Source organism: Nematolebias whitei, chromosome 15, assembly GCF_014905685.2.
Source record: "Nematolebias whitei isolate Nwh7 chromosome 15, NemWhi1, whole genome shotgun sequence".
Classification (NCBI taxonomy): Eukaryota; Metazoa; Chordata; class Actinopteri; order Cyprinodontiformes; family Rivulidae; genus Nematolebias; species Nematolebias whitei.
This window is the reverse complement of record NC_056512.1, coordinates 37,480,102-37,499,303: the sequence shown is the minus strand read 5'-3', so window position 1 is coordinate 37,499,303 and position 19,202 is coordinate 37,480,102. Positions and strand designations below refer to the sequence as shown.

At 42.1% G+C, this 19,202-nt stretch overlaps 1 protein-coding gene across 1 annotated transcript; it reads right to left on the bottom strand.

The window, feature by feature from the left end:
• Positions 1–8,333: 8,333 nt before the first annotated feature.
• cdipt (CDP-diacylglycerol--inositol 3-phosphatidyltransferase (phosphatidylinositol synthase)) lies at positions 8,334–13,905 on the bottom strand. The gene is made up of 6 exons (XM_037688634.1): positions 13,749–13,905; positions 10,658–10,792; positions 9,794–9,947; positions 9,528–9,609; positions 9,362–9,443; positions 8,334–9,015 (listed from the first exon to the last, which is right to left on the bottom strand). The coding sequence occupies exons 1-6, from the start codon at positions 13,789–13,791 to the stop codon at positions 8,873–8,875; spliced, it is 639 nt and encodes a 212-aa protein (XP_037544562.1). The 5' UTR covers positions 13,792–13,905; the 3' UTR covers positions 8,334–8,872.
• Positions 13,906–19,202: the final 5,297 nt, after the last annotated feature.

The following is a 19,202-nucleotide window of genomic DNA, read 5'->3' as shown; positions in this document are numbered from 1 at the left end:
CTCGGTGTTTCATTCGGAGGATGACATCTTTCTGTTTTTTTTAAGCCCACCCTCCCTCTCTGTCTTTCTTCCTTTTCTTTTTTTAGCTCCTCTTCACCCCCTCTGTCCCGCTCCGCTTTAAAGGGAAAGGGTTTAGCTCGCGCACCCCCCGCGCGGACCCCGCCTCGTGCGGCGCAGCCGCTGCTCCGTAGGCCGACAAATAATTTTATCCGACACGTACCGAATCCGCGCGCTCCTCCTCGTGTAAAGTAAACAAAATGTCCACCGCTGGTTGTTAGGAATGCACTCGTTCGAACGGTCCGGACCGCGTTCGCCGAACTCTTGGCTAAAATGGAGTCGGGTTTAGATAAAATGAGGCTTTATCCCGCGAGCATCTTAAAGGTAACGATTCGCGCAAGTGCAACAGCTGGATCAAAGCGCCGCCGCAACCATGACGTTCATCCGAGTCCCGCTCACCAAACTCTGTTCAAAAAATGTATCGTTTGGTTCGTGTTTATCAGCGTTGGTTAATGCGACAATACTTGTCTCCCCATATTCCGCACAAAGTATGAATTTATTTGGGCTTTTATAAAATAAAAAGCAGCGTTGTTATCGCTAATCATTTTAATAAAAGGCTAACACGTCCTGCTGATGTAATGCTGAAACCAAACTTGTGCTCACCAAACTCCATTCAGAATTTGGCTAATTTTAGATCCTGTCGTTTTGTCCAAGGAAACAAATGAACTAAACCTTTTCCTGTCATTCTGTATCAAACGTGCATTAATTCATCTTGTACAAAAACACAATAAACATTTTAATTGCAATAAAATGCTGACACTTTTGGTAATAATTGCATTTAAAGCATATTCACCAGATTTTTTTAATACTGTAATCTTAGATTTTAGAAAATCCAAGAGAAAATTAGAGGATTTTAGATTTTGTAATCCTAGGAACCAGCCACCATCGAGCACAAGCCAGTGTATCTTGTGTCGGTCCCAAGCCTGGTTGTGTCAGGAAGGGCATCCAACGTAAAACAGTTTTTTTCTGAAAACTGTAATGCAGGTCATCAAAAGTGAAACCATACGGGATCGGTCAAGGCCCAGGTTAACAACGACCGCCACCGGTGCTGTTAACAAACAAACCAGGCAGGTGGGAACTGTTGCCAGGGTGAGCGAGGAGTTAAAGATGTCGGCCAGCACCTCGCAGAGCTGATCGGCACAGTCTTTCAGCACCTTCCCCTGGATGTTGTCTGGGCCAGGGGCGACATGGGGCTTAAAAGAGAGATGTAAATCGATCAAGATACCCAAGTATTTATAATAGTCCACTAACTCAATAGGAACACCATTCAAAGATAAAATAAAAGGAAGGACTGCTGGGAGCAACTTCCTGTTTGACGATAACGTCCCTTTGGTTTTATCAGCATTTAGCACAAGTTTGAAACGGAACAAATCTGACTGGATGATGTCGAATGCAGATTGTAAAAGCTGGAAAACCTTAGCAACTGTTCTAGCTCAACAGTAAACAATAGCACAAACCGGATTCCAAGAAAGTTGGGACACTAAACAAGTTGTGAATAAAAACTGAATGCAATGATGTGGAGAAGGCAAATGTCGATATTTTATTTGTAATATAACATAGATGACAGATCAAAAGTTTAATCTGAGTAAATGTAACATTTTAAAGGAAAAATATGTTGATTCAAAATTTCACAGCGTCAACAAATCCCAAAAAAGCTGGGACAAGTAGCAATAAGTGGCTGGAAAAAGGAAACAATCGCTGTGCGTAAGGGTCAAGGCCGAAAAACTCTACTGGATGCTCGTGATCTCCGGGTCCTTAAACGTCACTGCACCTCAAACAGGAATGCCACTGTCAAGGAAATAACAGAATGGGCTCAGAAATACTTCCAGAAAGCATTGTCAGTGAACACAATCCACCGTGCCATCCGCCGTTGCCTGCTGAAACTCTACAGTGCAAAGAGGAAGCCATTTCTAAGCAAGCTCCACAAGCTCAGACGTTTGCACTGGGCCAGGGGTCATTTAAAATGGAGTGTGGCAAAATGGAAGACTGTTCTGTGGTCAAATGAGTCACTATTTGAAGTTCTTTATGGAACACTGGGACGCCATGTCATCCGGACCAGAGAGGACAAGGATAGCCCAAGTTGTTATCAACACTCCATTCAGAAGCCTGCATCACTGATGGTATGGAGTTGCATGAGCGCTTGTGGCATGGGCAGCTTGCATGTCTGGAAAGGCACCATTAATGCAGAGAACTATGTTCAGGTTCTAGAACAACATATGCTCCCATCTAGACGTCATCTCTTTCAGGGAAGACCCTGCATTTTTCAACACGATAATGCCAGACCACATTCTGCAGCAATCACAACATCATGGCTAAGTAGGAGAAGGATCAGTACCCGGATACCCGGCCAGCGTGCAGTCCAGATCTTTCACCTATAGAGAACATTTGGCGCATCATAAAGAAGAAGGTGCAACAAAGAAAGCCCAAGACGATTGAACTTAGAGACCTGTATTAGACATGAATGGGAGAGCATTCCTATTTCTAAACTTGAGAAACTGGTCTCCTCTGTCCCCAGACGTCTGTTGAGTGTTGTAAGAAGAAGGGAGGATGCCACACAGTGGTAAAAATGGACTTGTCCCAACTTTTTGGGGATTTGTTGACGCCATGAAATTTGGAAACAACAGATTTTTCTTTTAAAATGATACATTCTCTCAGTTTAAACTTTTGATCTGTGATTTGTGTTCTATTCTGAATAACATATTAGATGTTGGCACCTCCACATCATTGCATTCAGTTTTTATTCACAATTTGTTTAGTGTCCCAACTTTTTTGGAATCCGGTTTGTATCATCAGCATAGAAATGTAAGGATGCATCAGGGGTGCTCTGACCTACATTACTTATGTAGAATGTGAAGAGGGTGGGTCCTTAGACTGAGCCTTGTGGTACACCATTATTGACTGTTGAATAACTGGAGCAAGAAGAAGGTGCCCATCATTTACACATTTTTTGGGGGATTGTCAAGCCATCCACCAATACTGGTCTCAGATTCACAAACATTTACAGAATGTTTTCTCATCTGATTTTCCTTTAACTTTTGAAAGCATATTTTGTGTAACGTACCGGTGGACAGTTTGAATTCTAATGATAAACTTTTATACATTTTATTTGCTGCAAGTAAAAAGGCCCTCAATGAGATGGCTTAAACCTGAAGCACCAAGAATTGAAGACTGGATTAATGTTGTGAAATGGATCTATACATTGGAACAACTGTCATTTTCTGTCAAAGTGCAAAGAGACACTTTCCATAAAATGTGGTCAAAGTGGACAGAATATGTCAAGCCTGTTAGATCTGATTGTCTATAAACCCTGCTGTCATATAGGTTGGTGCAGTAATTTGATTAGCGATATCAATGACGTGATTGTATTTTGGCTACCCCGCCACCCCCATTCAAGTTTTTGTTTGTTTGTTTTGTTTAGGGGAAAAAATAAAACAAGAAAGCAAGAGTAATGTAATATAATTATGTTATTGTAATATAACACATGCTTTCTCAATAAAAAGGTTAATATATATTAAAAAAAATTAACTGGAGGAAATACCATTACAGGTAGCACTTTTCTATTTTATCAAGATACTCAAAGCTCTTTACACTACAATCTGTGCCCTCATTTACCCATTCATACAACACTCTACTAGATCTTTACAAAGACTAATAAGAGCTTTATCACATTCATACACTGATGGGACACACATCGGAGGCAACGAGGAGTTCAGTGTCTTGCTCAGAGACTAGGGCTGAACATTTTTTGTTTCAGTTACGATAATATCCCGATATGATAAAACACAATTTTCTAATCGCAAAGGCTGCGATTAATCTGGTCACGTGATCTGGTTACTTGACTTGCGAGTGAGCGAAGTGAAGCAAAGCAGGGCAGGGGACAGGAGAAGTCAACACGGCGCTTTAACCGGTTGCACAATGGCGTCAGGCTCGACAGAAGCTGACACATCCGAAAGTTTGGTACCAAAGAGGGGCAGCAAAAAAGAAGACGCTGCGCAACGACACGTGTTGTGCAAAACATGCCTTGCTGTTTTTTCTACCTCTCGAGGTAACACCACAAATCTTTATCAACACTTAAAAGCAGGTCGCCTACTGGGCTGGAATACGTAAAGACGTTACTGATTACGTGAAAGCATGTTCAAACTGCTGTCAGTCTCAAACAATCAAACGTCGTGCGGGGGAACTACAACAAGAATTCCTTGAAATTCAAAAACAACTACATCTACAACACGTTGAACTAAAATTCTTAGGGAAAATCTCTAGAAGTGTGGTCCACATCAATGGTGTGATATTCTGTCATCTAGATACAGGACAGTATCGTTGCAACACTGACAATTCTACGTTTTTCAACATGATCTCCTTCAAACTGGACTCAAACATGGATGAGCAAATACAGTAGGAAAGCATGAAAACCAATAGCTCATATTAATAAGGTTCATCTCCGAAAATATACTGGTGCCTTTGATATATTAAGAAACTGCAAGAACAAGTCAAAAGAAGCAGACGACTTCTGCCACTTCAGAACTTTAGACAAAAAAGCTAAAGGTTCCAGTCATGAAGAGAAAACTGAGACAAGGGAAATAAAATAACTAAAGCACTAGTGTCTAGTGGGGGTGAGACGTTGAACCCCACTCTAACAAATGCTAACATTAACATCACCAATCTGCATGATCCCTAACCTGGTTGCGCTCCATTTCCTGATGAGATTGTTGAGCTAGACTGAAGTCCAAGTTGTTTTAGGATCCATTTCGATTGTTGTGGGCTAACTGGTTGCCAAGTTTAGTTCTGAAGCCACATTTTGAAAGGGATGCTCAAACACTAACTGCATATTTTACGAGTTCTACTTCAGAAAATTTATCAGAGAAACGTCTCTCATAAATTCTCCCTGAAAAAGCATGAAGAACCATTTCAAATTATATTATTATTATTGCATATTATTGTGCTGCTCAAGGTGGCTGCATGTTGGAGCAGCTCTGTTACTTTCATTCTGAGATTTTGCTTTTGGAAACTTTAATTCCTCTTTGTCTGGATGTAAATCACATTTTTTGGATGATTGTTTCCTCTGGTATCGGATGCTGTGCAGCTGGAAGGATTTTTACTGAAACTTTTATAGTTTTGGACATTTGTTATGATGTGTAACCATAACAACAAGGCAGTTTTCTACAACCAACAGCAGCTGATTAACATCTCAAAAGCTCAAATAATAGCTCAACTACAGCCCCAAATCTCAAATCTCTTGAAAAGGATGTTCTGTGGACGCACTCTCATCTACCTGACAGCTGTGCTCGAGTGCCTGACTACTGAGATTCTGGAACTAGCAGGAAACACGGCTCATGACAGCGGAAGGACAGGATCGTCCTTCGGCACCTACAGTTGGCTGTCCGCAGCGACGAGGAGCTCGGCAGGCTGCTGGGAGTGGCCATCGCTCTGGGAGGAGTTCTGCCCGGCATTCGGGCGGTCCTACAGCCCGGGGGAACCGAGAGGCCAGCCGAGTCTGGGTGGACGGATCGGACGGCATCTGCAGCCAGTTTCTTAGGATCCACTGTGGGATGGACCTTTACAAAACATCCTTCCTGTCTACAGCCATCAGTATCGATAACATCTCTTAATGAAACGAGGATAACGAGTTACAACAAATAATTTCCCTTTGGGATGAATAAAATACTTGTGAATTTTTGAAACACTTTAATCTAAGCTCTGTCCTCATTTTCCTACTTTACTATATATATATATATATATATATATATATATATACACACACAATTAAAAAAAAACTATGAACTGCACCAGTTATAACCTGTGTAAGGTTGCATTTTCATCTGGGTATGCCACCACGATGACCTCTGGACCTTCGTGCCTCCTGCTGATCCAGACCATGGTATCCTTCCTGATGATGACATCAGGACTTCCTCCATTCTGGTTCTTCCTCGAGTTGCAAGTATTCACTGAGAATACTCCCATCTTCATTCCACAGTGCCAACTTCTCCTTATTTTTCTTACACTGAAGTGTGAGTGATGTTACTGACTAGAGATCAGCGAGCTTTATTTTCTTATTTGTACATTTATTTATACTGTCCTGTTAAGTTCAGTGTTTAAGTGCAGTCCACGTTTACGTCATATTTCATGAAACGTGAAAAGTGAGAAATGTTGAAGTGGTAAAGACAGATTTGTTTGCTGTATTGATGTAATTTGCGCTTTTAATAAACCTAATGTTTATTATGAAACTGATCGATTTATTGCTTGTGTTCGTTGTAAAATACATAAGACAATGAAAAATAATTACATATTAAATTGCAACATTGAGGTAAAAAATTTGCAATTAGAATATTTTCCAAAACTCTTCCAGCCCTACCAGGGATACTTCGGCATGTGACTGCTGGTGAAATCAAACCCCCAACTCTTGCATTAGATGAAGACTAACCACTCAGCCACAGCTGCCCTGAGAAGCATCTGGTTTTCCATTAGTAACTGTGTCAAACAAGGAGCTAGTGGCAACAAACGTCTGTTGAAACAGTTCAGGACGTTGTGATGGCAGGTCAGATGAATGAGAGCTGCCAGAATGTGATTTGATGGTTTTCCAGAATCTTTTAGGATCATTTAGATCTTTGGAGGTCTGAGAAAAGTAGTTACGTTTTGCGAGTCAAAGCAATAAAAAACAATTTCCCTTTCAAAACATGCACATATGAATTCGGTGTGGATGAAATTTACAAAAGGAGCATTTTTAAAGCCATTACATTTATTAAATCTTGACAACAGTTTAAATTCCTTTTCTGAAATCAGTAAAGTTACATATCTCATTTTTCTCCAACGGAACAACAAAAAACATCAAAAGTAATAAATTAACCTGAACTCTGGCACCTTAATTTACCAATACAACACAATTTAAAAAACAAACCATTTAAAAACTGTAAATGAAGCTGCGTTTATTTCAATTATACTTTGTGTTTATCGAGTGTTGTAATTTAATTCAGTTCAGTTTACAGAATATCACAGAAGTAAACAATTCCAAAACTCATTTAAAAACACAAACTAAAATATTGTTTCCGTTTTACAGTGAATTTAAATTCATTAAAACAAAATACTTAAATTAGAACATTTGTCTTCAAACTCGTCCTCAGGTTGGCGTTCAGTTTCAGCTCAAACCATCAAATCCACGTGAGGTCGTCCCGTTTCCTGCAGAACGCTGCAGAACGCTGCTGGGTCACGCTTCGTCTCAAACAAAAACACTCAAAATCTGAGCAGCAGCAAAAACAAAAAAAGGTCCGGCTGTTCTAGATGTTAGTTTTCAACCAGATAAAACAAATATTTTATCTTCAGGAAATACAGAAGCAGACAGAGAAAATAAAAAAGCACTTTACAAACAGCAGCCGCTGGAAAATAAGAACTACATTCAGGATTTTATTTATGAAGCTGTTGAATATCGTTCGTGTCCCACGACGGAACCAGAAAAATAAAAAGCACAGAATTCCTTTTCAAAACAAAATGACCTGCAGGAGGTCAGGAGTCTCAAAACTACGAGTCAGATTACAGAACATGAAGGATGAAGACTTCTGCACACAACTGTCCCTCACCCGAGTGAAGGTAAATGGACTTGAAGCATCTACTAAAATAATTGAAGGAGCGCTGCCTGGTGGGAGGAGTCACGCCACGTTGGCTCAAAAACAGAAAACTGGATCTACATCAGGATTATTCCTCAGATTATTATAATTTATTGGGCTCTAAATCAGGACTAATGTGGATTATTATAATTTATTGGGCTCCAAATCAGGATTAGTGTGGATTATTATAATTTATTGAGCTCTAAATCAGGATTAATGAGGATTATTATAATTTATCGGGCTATAAATCAGGACTAATGTGGATTATTATAATTTATTGGGCTCTAAAATCAGGATTAATGTGGATTATTATTTATTGAGCTCCAAATTAGGACTAATGTGATTATTACATTTTATAAGGCTCTAAATCAGGATTAATGTAGATCAATATAATTTATTGAGCTTTAAATAATAATAATAATAATAATAATAATAATAATAATAATAATAATGTCATCACAATGTCAGCACTGTCTGTTTCCATACAATGGCGAAATTAGTCTCTGCATTTAACCCATCCACCACCAGGTGGTGCAGTGGGCAGCTATTGAAAGCGCCCGGGGGGCATTTTGGGGATGAGGCGTGCTGCCCAGAGACGCCACATGATGTGCAGTGACTGGGGATCGAACCTGGGACTTTTGGGTCCCAAGCCGGCTGCCCTGCCTCTACACCATCTCGGCCCCCATAAATCAGGATTAATGTAGATTATTATAATTTATTGAGCTCTGAATGAGGATTAATGTGGATAAATATAATTTATTAAACTCTAAATCAGGATTAATGTGGATAATTATAATTTGAGCTCTAAATCAGGATTAATGTGAATTACTTTTTATAAGGCTCTAAATCAGGATTAATGTGATTATTATTTTTTATAAGGCTCTAAATCAGGATTAATGTGGATTATTATTATTTACTGAGCTCCAAATCAGGATTAATGTGATTATTACATTTTATAAGGCTCTAAATCAGGATTAATCTAATGTGGATTATTATTATTTATTGAGCTCCAATTCAGGATTAATGTGGATTAATGTCATTTTGTAAGTTTCAGGAACGAGAAGCTGGTGTAAAATGGCATATTCTTAGAGGAAAACAAAAAATATACGGTTGTTCTTGTTTGTAATATGAAATAAAACTGGATTTGTGTGCGTGTGTGTTCCCACTGACGGGCCCCTGTGATCCTCCACAGACCCCACGTAGCTTCGCCGCTCTCCTCCTCACTGCTTCTTGGTGCGGTGCGACCGCTCGGCGGCGTCCATGGCGGCCATGTTCTGCGAGGCGGTGACGAGGTGCAGGACGCTGATTCCGGACTTGAGCAGGCAGATGATGCCACAGACTCCCAGCAGCAGGTAGAACCCGGCTGCAACACAGAAACGCCTCGTTTTTACCTCCAAACTGACAAAGATGTCTTCTGTCCACAGGCTGGAGCTGCTGCTTTTTGTCCTTTACCTCTTCCCGTACACAGAACCAGATTCTGGGTCAGATCCATGTAAGGGAAAAGAATGTGGGTCAAAGCTCAGATTATTTTTAGCAGCTGTGAGCGTGGAGGTGAAGTCAGACGGAAGAAGAGGACACGTTTCCAGCGGCGGGTCACCTGGTAAAAACGGTTCCGTTTGCTTCTGAACCTGCAGCTCTGTGGACAGAAGGTTCTGCTGGCCCGGCAGAGGAACACGTTCGAGGTGATTTGAGGACAAAGACGAACTCACCAGCAGGGTTCTCGATGTGATGAAGAACGTAGAGCAGGCAGAAGAAGAGCTCGTTCCCGGCACACATCACGAACAGAACCGGCTGCAGGAAGAACGGGCTCAGTTTGTCCACACACACACACAAATCAAACACACATCAGCCCAGATGTTCACACTCTACCCAGACCTTAGAAGTGTAGTAGATCCTCAGGACCGGGTTCCCAGAGAGGTCGATGGTCTTGTGACTCGTTGATCCTTTGATAATGGAGCTGAAGAACACCAGGACAGAACCGAATCAGTACCAGCACTTTGGGCGGTAAGACACTGAAGAGATGTGGCAGTGAGTGGAAACGAGAATCAAACCTCCTCACAGAGTTTGGGTTTTAAATCAAGAGGACGAAGAAAACAAATATCAGTGCAGAGGTTCTGACTCGGTTACTCCGACCCGGTCACCTGTGCAGGTGCAGCCAGTGGCTGGCGACGTCCAGACACATGCTGAGCTGGAACAGGAATGTGAAGGAGGGGTAGAGCAGCGACAGGTTGACCAGCAGGCACATGGTGGCGCAGCGGTCCGTCAGCATGTCCATCATGGCACCAAACTTTGTGGCTGAAAGAAAAACGCAGGCAGCAGCCTGTCAGGCAGCGCTGAGGGAATAATGCAGACAGCAGCCTGTCAGACAGCAGCCTGTCAGGCAGCGCTGAGGGAATAATGCAGACAGCAGCCTGTCAGGCAGCCCTGAGGGAATAATGCAGACAGCAGCCTGTCAGACAGCGCTGAGGGAATAATGCAGACAGCAGCCTGTCAGGCAGCCCTGAGGGAATAATGCAGACAGCAGCCTGTCAGACAGCAGCCTGTCAGGCAGCGCTGAGGGAATAATGCAGACAGCCTGTCAGGCAGCCCTGAGGGAATAATGCAGACAGCAGCCTGTCAGACAGCAGCCTGTCAGACAGCAGCCTGTCAGACAGCGCTGAGGGAATAATGCAGACAGCAGCCTGTCAGACAGCAGCCTGTCAGACAGCGCTGAGGGAATAATGCAGACAGCAGCCTGTCAGACAGCGCTGAGGGAATAATGCAGACAGCAGCCTGTCAGACAGCCCTGAGGGAATAATGTAGACAGCAGCCTGTCAGGCAGCAGCCTGTCAGACAGCAGCCTGTCAGACAGCAGCCTGTCAGACAGCGCTGAGGGAACAACATTCCATATGAATTGGAAATCAAAAAATGGTAAAAAAAAAAAACTTCAAATAAAAACATAAAAAAATTTTAAAACAGAAGTTTCATATTTTGAAGAGCGAACACTGGACAGTTCTGATACGTACACTGATCCAAAGCCCGAGCAGCGTGCCCATCGAAGGCGTCCAGCAGAGCGCTGAGCAGGTAGCAGAACACCGCGGGCCACGGGCAGCACCGCATCAGGAAGAACGACACCAGAGCCAACAGAACCCGGGCGTAACCTGCAGGACCAGAACAGAACCTTGTAACCTGCAGGACCAGAACCACAATAACCTGCAGAACTAAAACAAACAAAAAAATGTAATAAATAAATAAATAAATAAATCTGAAATTAAATAAAAACGAGACTGTACTGGAGAGTTGGCTGCGTTTCTCAGTTGTACGTTTTTATCTGAATTGTGTAAAACATTGTGATATTTGTGATTAAATCAACAGAGATGTATAATTTTTTTTTTTTAAAAGCCACTGAATTAGAATAAATGAACATTTTATTTTTAACTTTTATAAACTTGTCTGTTTCTAACGTGAAGGTAAAAAACAGGTTTGTTGAATAAAACTAAATTTTTAAATGGTACAATAAGGTCCCCGATAGTTCAGCATCAGGGTTCGGATGTCTGAACCTGTTGAATCTGTTCGTGTTCGAGGTTTTTACCATCAGAACTGTGAAGGCGGCCGCTCGCCAACCTTTTCTTCTTCTACTGTATATCCTAGCTTCACCATGTGACCAGAACAACACAGACACCTAGTGGCTAAAATTGTTACACAGTGAGGAAAATAAGTATTTGAACACCCTGCGACTTTGCAAGTTCTCCCACTTAGAAATCATGGAGGGGTCTGAAATTTTCTTCATGGGTGCATGTCCACTGTGAGAGACATGATATAAAAAAATAAAAAAAAATCCGTAAATCACAATGTATGACTTTTTAAAATATTTTATTTGTGTGTTACTGCTGCAAATAAGTATTTGAAGACCTGTGAAAATCAATGTTAATATTTGGTACAGTAGTCTTTGTTTGCAGTTACAGAGGTCAAAGGTTTCCTGTAGTTTTCCACCAGGTTTACTGCAGCAGAGATTTTAGATCATTCCTCCACAGATCTTCTCTAGATCAGCCAGGTTTCTGGGCTGTCGCTGAGAAACACGGAGTTTGAGCTCCCTCCAAAGATTTTCTATAGGGTTTAGGTCTGGAAACTGGCTAGACCACTCCAGAACCTTGATCTGCTTCTTATGGAGCCACTCCTTGGTTCTCCTGGCTGTGCTTCGGGTCAATGTGATGTTGGAAGACCCAGACACGACCCTCCTTCAATTCTCTAACTGAGGGCAGGAGGTTTTTCCCCAAAATCTCACAATACATTCTCTCTTCCACTCCTCGCTATCAAAGCATGCGCCATCACTTATAGCTGCGTATGGAAGGCCACGCCTGGCAAATATGGATTTTGCATGTGTAATCACAGGTTGATGAAATACTTCACAATAATGACATCTCAGGAACGTTAGAGCACAGTAGTCCCTCATAACTTCGCAGTTCGTTTTTCCACGGACTCGCTCTATCGCAGTTTTTCAAAGAAAGACTGGAGAAGACAAACAATTGGCTGAATGATGAATCGGTATGGATTTTTTTAATTTAAAATTAATTTTAAAAATTATTTAGTGCCTGCTGCACCTTTGTGCAGCCCACAGCTGTGGGAGAAGCTTCTCCCTGCAACTGATCAGCTGATCGCTGCGCAGAGTGGAGAAGTGAGCAGAGAAGTGGGCGTGGTCGAGTGCGCAGCCGAAGGCAGAGAGCTGAAATCATGACATCCTGTGCTCTTAAAAAAAAACAAAAAAACAACAACTTTGTTTACAATATTCCAATGTGATCAATCACACGCTTCTGCATTTGCTGCCATTTCAGCTACTATTTGTCAGAGTTTTGCATTAGACACCATGTTTACACAGCTTTCATCTGCAGCAGTACGCCATGACCTCAAGGGGTGCATCAGCCATGATGACGCGTTTCCCTGGTTTACAGGATGACTTTTTTTTTTTTTTTTTTTCCCCCAGGAGTCCTGCGGGTCACGGGATTCCCGTAGGATTCAGCAGGACAGGAGTCAACTTTATCATCTCTCACAGGATTGGGATGGGACAGGAGAAAAAGTTAACAGAACCAGACAAGAGCGGGACCCAACAAATAGAACAAAAAAAAAAACTTTTGTAGTTTTCTTTCAATAAGCTTCAGTCTGGAATACCAGACCTACAATTCTCTAGTCTGTAATGTGTTAACACAAAGTAACATAAAAAGGAATGGGTAGAAGATCAAATCAAATTCAAATGTACTTCCTAAAGACTAAATGGAAGAAGAAAACAACAAACAAAAACCAGGAGTGGGAGTCACTCTGACTGGGAACAGGAGTCCCGTTACCAGGAGTGGGACAGGACAGGAGTGAAAACCCACTCCCGTGCCATCCTCCAGTGTAGATATCAGTTTGAAATCATATCTGAATTTTCATCAAACGTTGAATTCTTGGACACATTCAAGTTTTTCTTGAGGATTGCAACAAGCGGACGTTGATCTGTTTCTACAGTGAATGAAGGTGGGCCATAAAACAAACCTCTGCAATCCAAACCCAATCCTAAACGTTCCCTTTCTGATTTGACGCGACGACGCTTTGCTTCCGTCATCCACCTAGAAGCATCGGCAACTGGTTTCCACAGCTCACCTTCAGCTTGCAACGACAGCTCCTGTGCCTTCCTTGGAAACATCACAGAACATCAACACAGGTGCAGTTCTTCCCATTCATGGTCATGTTCTTCTGTCCACTGAAACTCTCTGTGCAGAAGCTGCTGGACGTTCTAGCTGCCAGTAAAGTTCTCCATGATGCGCTGAACTCCAGTCTTCTCTTTAAGGACTTGTCTTCTCCTGACTTGGCTGATTGACTTGTGAAGACAACTTCAAAAGAGAATTTCTTCAACCCCAAAGTGACATTTACTTTTGTTAAGTTTCAGCCCAGGACTAATGTTTTACAAGCCTCTCATTGTGCTCGTGGAGTGGAACCCCAGACTATGATGTCATCACCATAGGAACAGCTGCTCCAAGCCCGACACTCAGATTTTGTAGAATTTGACATTTTTTGAATGGAGTTTGGTGTGAACGGAAGCGTCACGGATGCTAATGCTAAGCTAGCGAACCGAAAACTCACCGATCAAATTGGGAACGAAGAGGAAAATGTTCTCCTGCGCCATGATGCCGGGAGTCTGCGGAGGCTCCCGCTCAGAACCAGGCGTGTTTTCACGGTAGAAGCCCGGTGAACCTGGGACGAACCTGCCCAAGTGCACCAGCAGAACCACTGATTCTTCTTCTTCGTTTTATTGGCGGTTGGCAAACAACTGAAGGAAGCATTACCGCCACCGACTGGTAAGGAGTGTGGACCGCATGACAAAAAAAAAAAAATAAAAATAATAATAATACTAAACCCTCTCTTTCCTTTTAGATCTTATCATACAACCTACACCGTTTTAAATAACAAGATATAGCTTGATAGCCTCTGTTTCCTGAATCTTTCTGCAAAACTGATTCCGTTGGTTCCGAACTTCGACTTTATACCGGAAGTCTATATCCGGAGAGCGCTTTCAGAATAAAAGCAGTGACGGCGAAGGCAGTGAACAGTAGTGATGAGCAAATGAAGCTTTTATGAAGCATTGAACCAGTTGGGCCAATTGTTTCAAAAATAGATTAATTTGTTGAAGCTTCAGTTACAGTGACCTCAGACAAAACATGCTCCACTATCCATCAACAGTGTTGTTGTGGAAAGGGTGAGCAGCACCAAGTTCTTGGGTGTGCACATCTCTGAGGACCTCTCCTGGACCATCAACACAGCAGCAGTGGCCAAAAAGGCTCACCAACGGCTCTACTTCCTCCGCAAGCTGAGAAGAGCGAGAGCCCCCACCCCCATCATGACAACCTTCTACAGGGGGGCCATCGAGAGCATCCTGATGAGCTGCTCCACTGTGTGGTACGGGGCCTGCACAGCATCCTGCCGCAAATCCCTCCAGCGGATCGTGAGGACAGCTGAGAAGATCATTGGCACCTCTCTCCCCTGCCTTCAGGACCTCCACAGCTCTCGCCTCAGAAGTAAAGCCCTCTGCTGGGTGGGAGATCTTGACCACCCGCTACACTGCTTCTTCAACCTGCTGCCATTAGGGCGGAGACTGCGTAGCCTCAGTTCTAGGACCAGCAGACTGTGGAACAGCTCCGTCCATCAGGCCGTGAGGATGCTGAACTCTCTGCCTGCCCCCCCTCAGCCCCCTCTCCCACTTCTGCCACCCTGCACACACTAACTCAGCTTCCTGACCCCCCCCCCCCCCCCCCCCCCCCTTCAAAACTGCTCTGGGACATTTATTTAGTTTTATGAATAGTTCATGAATCGGTCACTTTAACAGCCTACAAGCTCACTCTACTGTTTATTGCATTATATTTTGCACTACTGTTATGATCAACTCGTCCTGTTTATTCTTTATTCTGGTAATTCTGGTATTGTCATTTCCACTTAATCACCTCATCAGTACATAACTGTGACTATATAGAACCGGTATGCACACCTTCACTTTACTAAGTTTCTCAGGTTTATACTTTATATTGCACTATTGTTTACTCTGGCCTTGCACATCCATTATCTACCTCTCATCATGTTATTGTCTTCAGTCAGCGTCCCTTTGTCTCCTGTTAGTCACTATTGAGCACGTTGCATCAGAGGTCCTGCTGCTGTTCACTTTTATATTTTTTTATATTTTTTTTATATAACTAGTTGTGTTAGTTTATTTTTGCTAATGTTGTTGTTTGCTGCAATTTGAGTAGGAGTGTAACGCAATTTCAATTTCTATGTATGTCCTGTACATATGCAGAATTGACAATAAAAATCAATCAATCAATCAATCAAACCTCTTGTGGCATTTTGCAATGCTGCTGTCAAATTAGGCTTTTGGTGTCACACACAGAAGAACTTCAGTGACTAGTGTTAAACTACTTTACTGTGGTAAAAAAAAACAGATTTTTTTAAATTCATCAACTTTCTATGTTGCCTGGTTTGAAAATGTATTTATGCTTAATGTTTCTGAATAAAGATTGATAAATGTGCATTGAAGAGATTTAATAAAAAATGTTGCAATGGCATTGTGCTTGTGTAACTGTGGCAGCGTCAGAGTCTTTATCATTCTTAAAAATAATGAAATGACGTCTCCATCATCTCCATGTTTGGTGCTGAAGTGTCTGATCATAGAGGAGGTATCATGATGCTTCAGTTCAGGTGAACACACCAAACACTGCACCTGCACAAATACACTAATGTAAATAAAAAATAATAATTTGAGCCCATACTGATATATGATTATTAAAATCACATACATCATTTTACTGTAATTATATTAAATACATGGGTTAGATAATATCTTCACTGCTGAACATTACTATAAACCAGCTACCCATCCAGGCTGTCACATTGTAAAGTTTGCAGATGATACAACGGTGGTGGGATGCATCACAAACAATGATGAGTCCAGCTACAGGCAAGAGGTGGAACACCTGGAGAGCTGGTGCAGAGAGAATAACCTTCACATCAATGTGAAGAAGACAAAGGAGATGATTGTGGACTTCAGAAGGAACAAAAACACCTACACCCCCCTGAACATAAGAGGATCTGCGGTGGAAGTGGTCTCCAGCTACAAGTACTTGGGTGTACAAATGAATGACAACCTCAGCTGGAGCAACAACACCACCAGCCTGATCAAGAAAGCTCATCAGAGACTCTACTTCCTCAGACGGCTGAGGCGAGCTGGTCTGGGAAGCTCAGTCCTCACCTCCTTCTACAGGTGTGCAGTGGAGAGCATCCTGTGCTCCAGCATCAACGTGTGGCATGGAGGCTGCACAGCTGCAGAAAGAAAAGCTTTGCAGAGAGTGGTGAAGGCTGCACAGAAATCTGTTGGAATCAGTCTCCCCACCATCACAGACATCTACACCTCCAGATGCAGGAAGAGGGCCACCTGCATCATGAAGGACCCCACCCACCCAGCACACACACTTTTTGCCCCCCTCCCCTCAGGAAGGAGGTTAAGGAGCATTAAGTGTAGAACCACTAGACTGAGGAACAGCTTCTACCCTGAGGCTGTTAGACTCATGAATCTCTAACTAGAATAATCACTGTGAAAAACCATATCATGTTGCTGCTGATCTGTTTCATGTTGCTGCTGATCTGTTTCAATGTTGATGTGTTCATGCGTGCACATCTGCTCACAGACTCATGTTCATGTTTGTGCTGATGTTCAATGTTTTATGTTATGAGTGCTTAGTGTATATTTAGTTGATGTTTTTCTTAGTTCATATCTTAGATGTCATTACTGTTTTTATTATACATTTTATTGTTGGATGTAACTGGGACCCCGTGTACATAATTTCGCTCCACCACATGTACCACATGAGGTGCGAATGACAATAAAGAAACTCTGACTCTGACTTATCATGAGCAGACTGAAGTGTTCCCACATGTTAGAACGACCTCTTTTCCTGGCTGGCTCCATAATTACTCAATTTCAACTAACAGCAGAAACACACCTACTCTCCAACACATTTTAGAGCTGTTTCATAGTGTTGAGCTCTCAATTCAAAACTGTCTCAACCTGTCACCTGTCAGAATCGAGACGAGGCGGTGCCAGGAAATCAGCGGTTTGGACCAAGAACCAGTCAAGTCAAGTCAACCAGTCCTCTCATGACACCTGAGCAGTGACACAGACTGATCGACTCCAAGCTTGTGTTTCATACTACCATCACTAACACCAGGTGCCACACTCTAATGAGCTAATTAACTCAAAACACCTGCAAAGGCCTTTAAATGGTCTCTGTCTAGTTCTGTAGGCTACAATCATGGGGAACACTGCTGACTTAGTTGTCCAAAAGACGACCATTAACACCTTGCACAAGGAGGGCAAGACACAAAAGTTCATTGTTAAAGAGGCTGGCTGTTCACAGAGCTGAGTGCAAACACATTAATAGAGAGGTGAAGGGAAGGAAACAATATGGTAGAAAAAAAAGTGTACAAGCAATAGAGATAACAGCACCCTGGAGAGGATTGTGGAACAAAACTCATTCCAAGAGTGGACTGCAGCTGGAGTCAGTGCTTCAAGAACCACCACGCACAGACGTATGTAAGACATGGGTTTCAGCTGTCACATTCCTTGTGTCAAGCCACTCTTGAACAAGAGACAGCGTCAGAAGCGTCTCGCCTGGGACTGCTGCTGCAGAGTGGTCCAATGTTCTCTGACGAAAGTAAATTTTGCATTTCCTTTGGAAATCAAGGTCCCAGTCTGGAGGAAGAGAGGAGAGGCACAGAATCCAGATTGCTTGAGGTCCAGTGTCAAGTTTGGGGTGCCATGTCATCCGCTGGTGTTGGTCCACTGTTTTCTGAGGTCCAAGGTCGATGCAGCATCTACCAGGAAGTTTTAGAGCACTTCCTGCTTCCTGCTGCTGACCAACTTTATGGAGATGCAGATTTCATTTTCCATCAGGACTTGGCACCTGCACACAGTGCCAAAGCTTCCAGTACCTGGTTTAAAGGATCATGGTATCCCTGTTCTTAACTGACCAGCAAACTCGCCTGACCTTAACCCCAGAGAAAATCTATGGGGTGTTGTGAAGATGATGATGTGATACACCAGACCCAACAGTTCAGAAGAGCTGAAGGCCACTATCAGAGCAACCTGAGCTCTCATGACACCTGAGCAGTGACACAGACTGATGGACTCCATGACACGTTGCATTGCTGCAGTAATCCAGACAAAAGGAGTCCCAGCTACGTACTGATGCTGTACATGCTCATACTTTTCATGTTCATACTTTTCAGTTGGCCAACATTTCTAAAAATTCTTTTTTGATTGGTTTTAAGTAATATTCTAATTTTCAGATACTGAATTTGGGGTTTTCATTAGTTGTCAGTTATAATCATCAAGATTAAAAGAAATAAACATTTGAAAAATATCAGTCCGTGTGTAATGAATGAATATAATATACGTTTCACTTTCTGAATGGAATTACTGAAATAAATCAACTTTTTCATCATGTTCTAATTTGATGAACAGCATCTGTAATGTGCAATCATAAAAAAACAAACTTAAAATCAATAAATACGCAGCCACACTTAAGTTTTTTGCTTTTATTTCCCTAAAAGTATTTAGTTTCTGTACAACTACAACATTTCTTCAAACAACTTTCACAGAACATTTGAAACTTCTTCATCCATCCTCATCCTCACAATCATCCCTGCTGGCCTCAAACACACCGTCAGGACAGTTGACCCGGTCCAAACAACAGATTTAAATGTTTTTAACTGAGTCAAATACATGTTTTAAACCGGGTCAAATACACGTTTTAACAAAATCAAATACATGTTTTAAACTGGGTCAAATATGTTTTAAACTGGGTCAAATACATGTTTTTAACTGGGTCAAATACATGTTTTAAACCGGGTCAAATACACGTTTTTAACAAAATCAAATACATGTTTTAAACTGGGTCAAAAACGTTTTAAACCGGGTCAAATACATGTTTTTAACCGAGTCAAATACATGTTTTAAACCGGGTCAAATACATGTTTTTAACAAAATCAAAT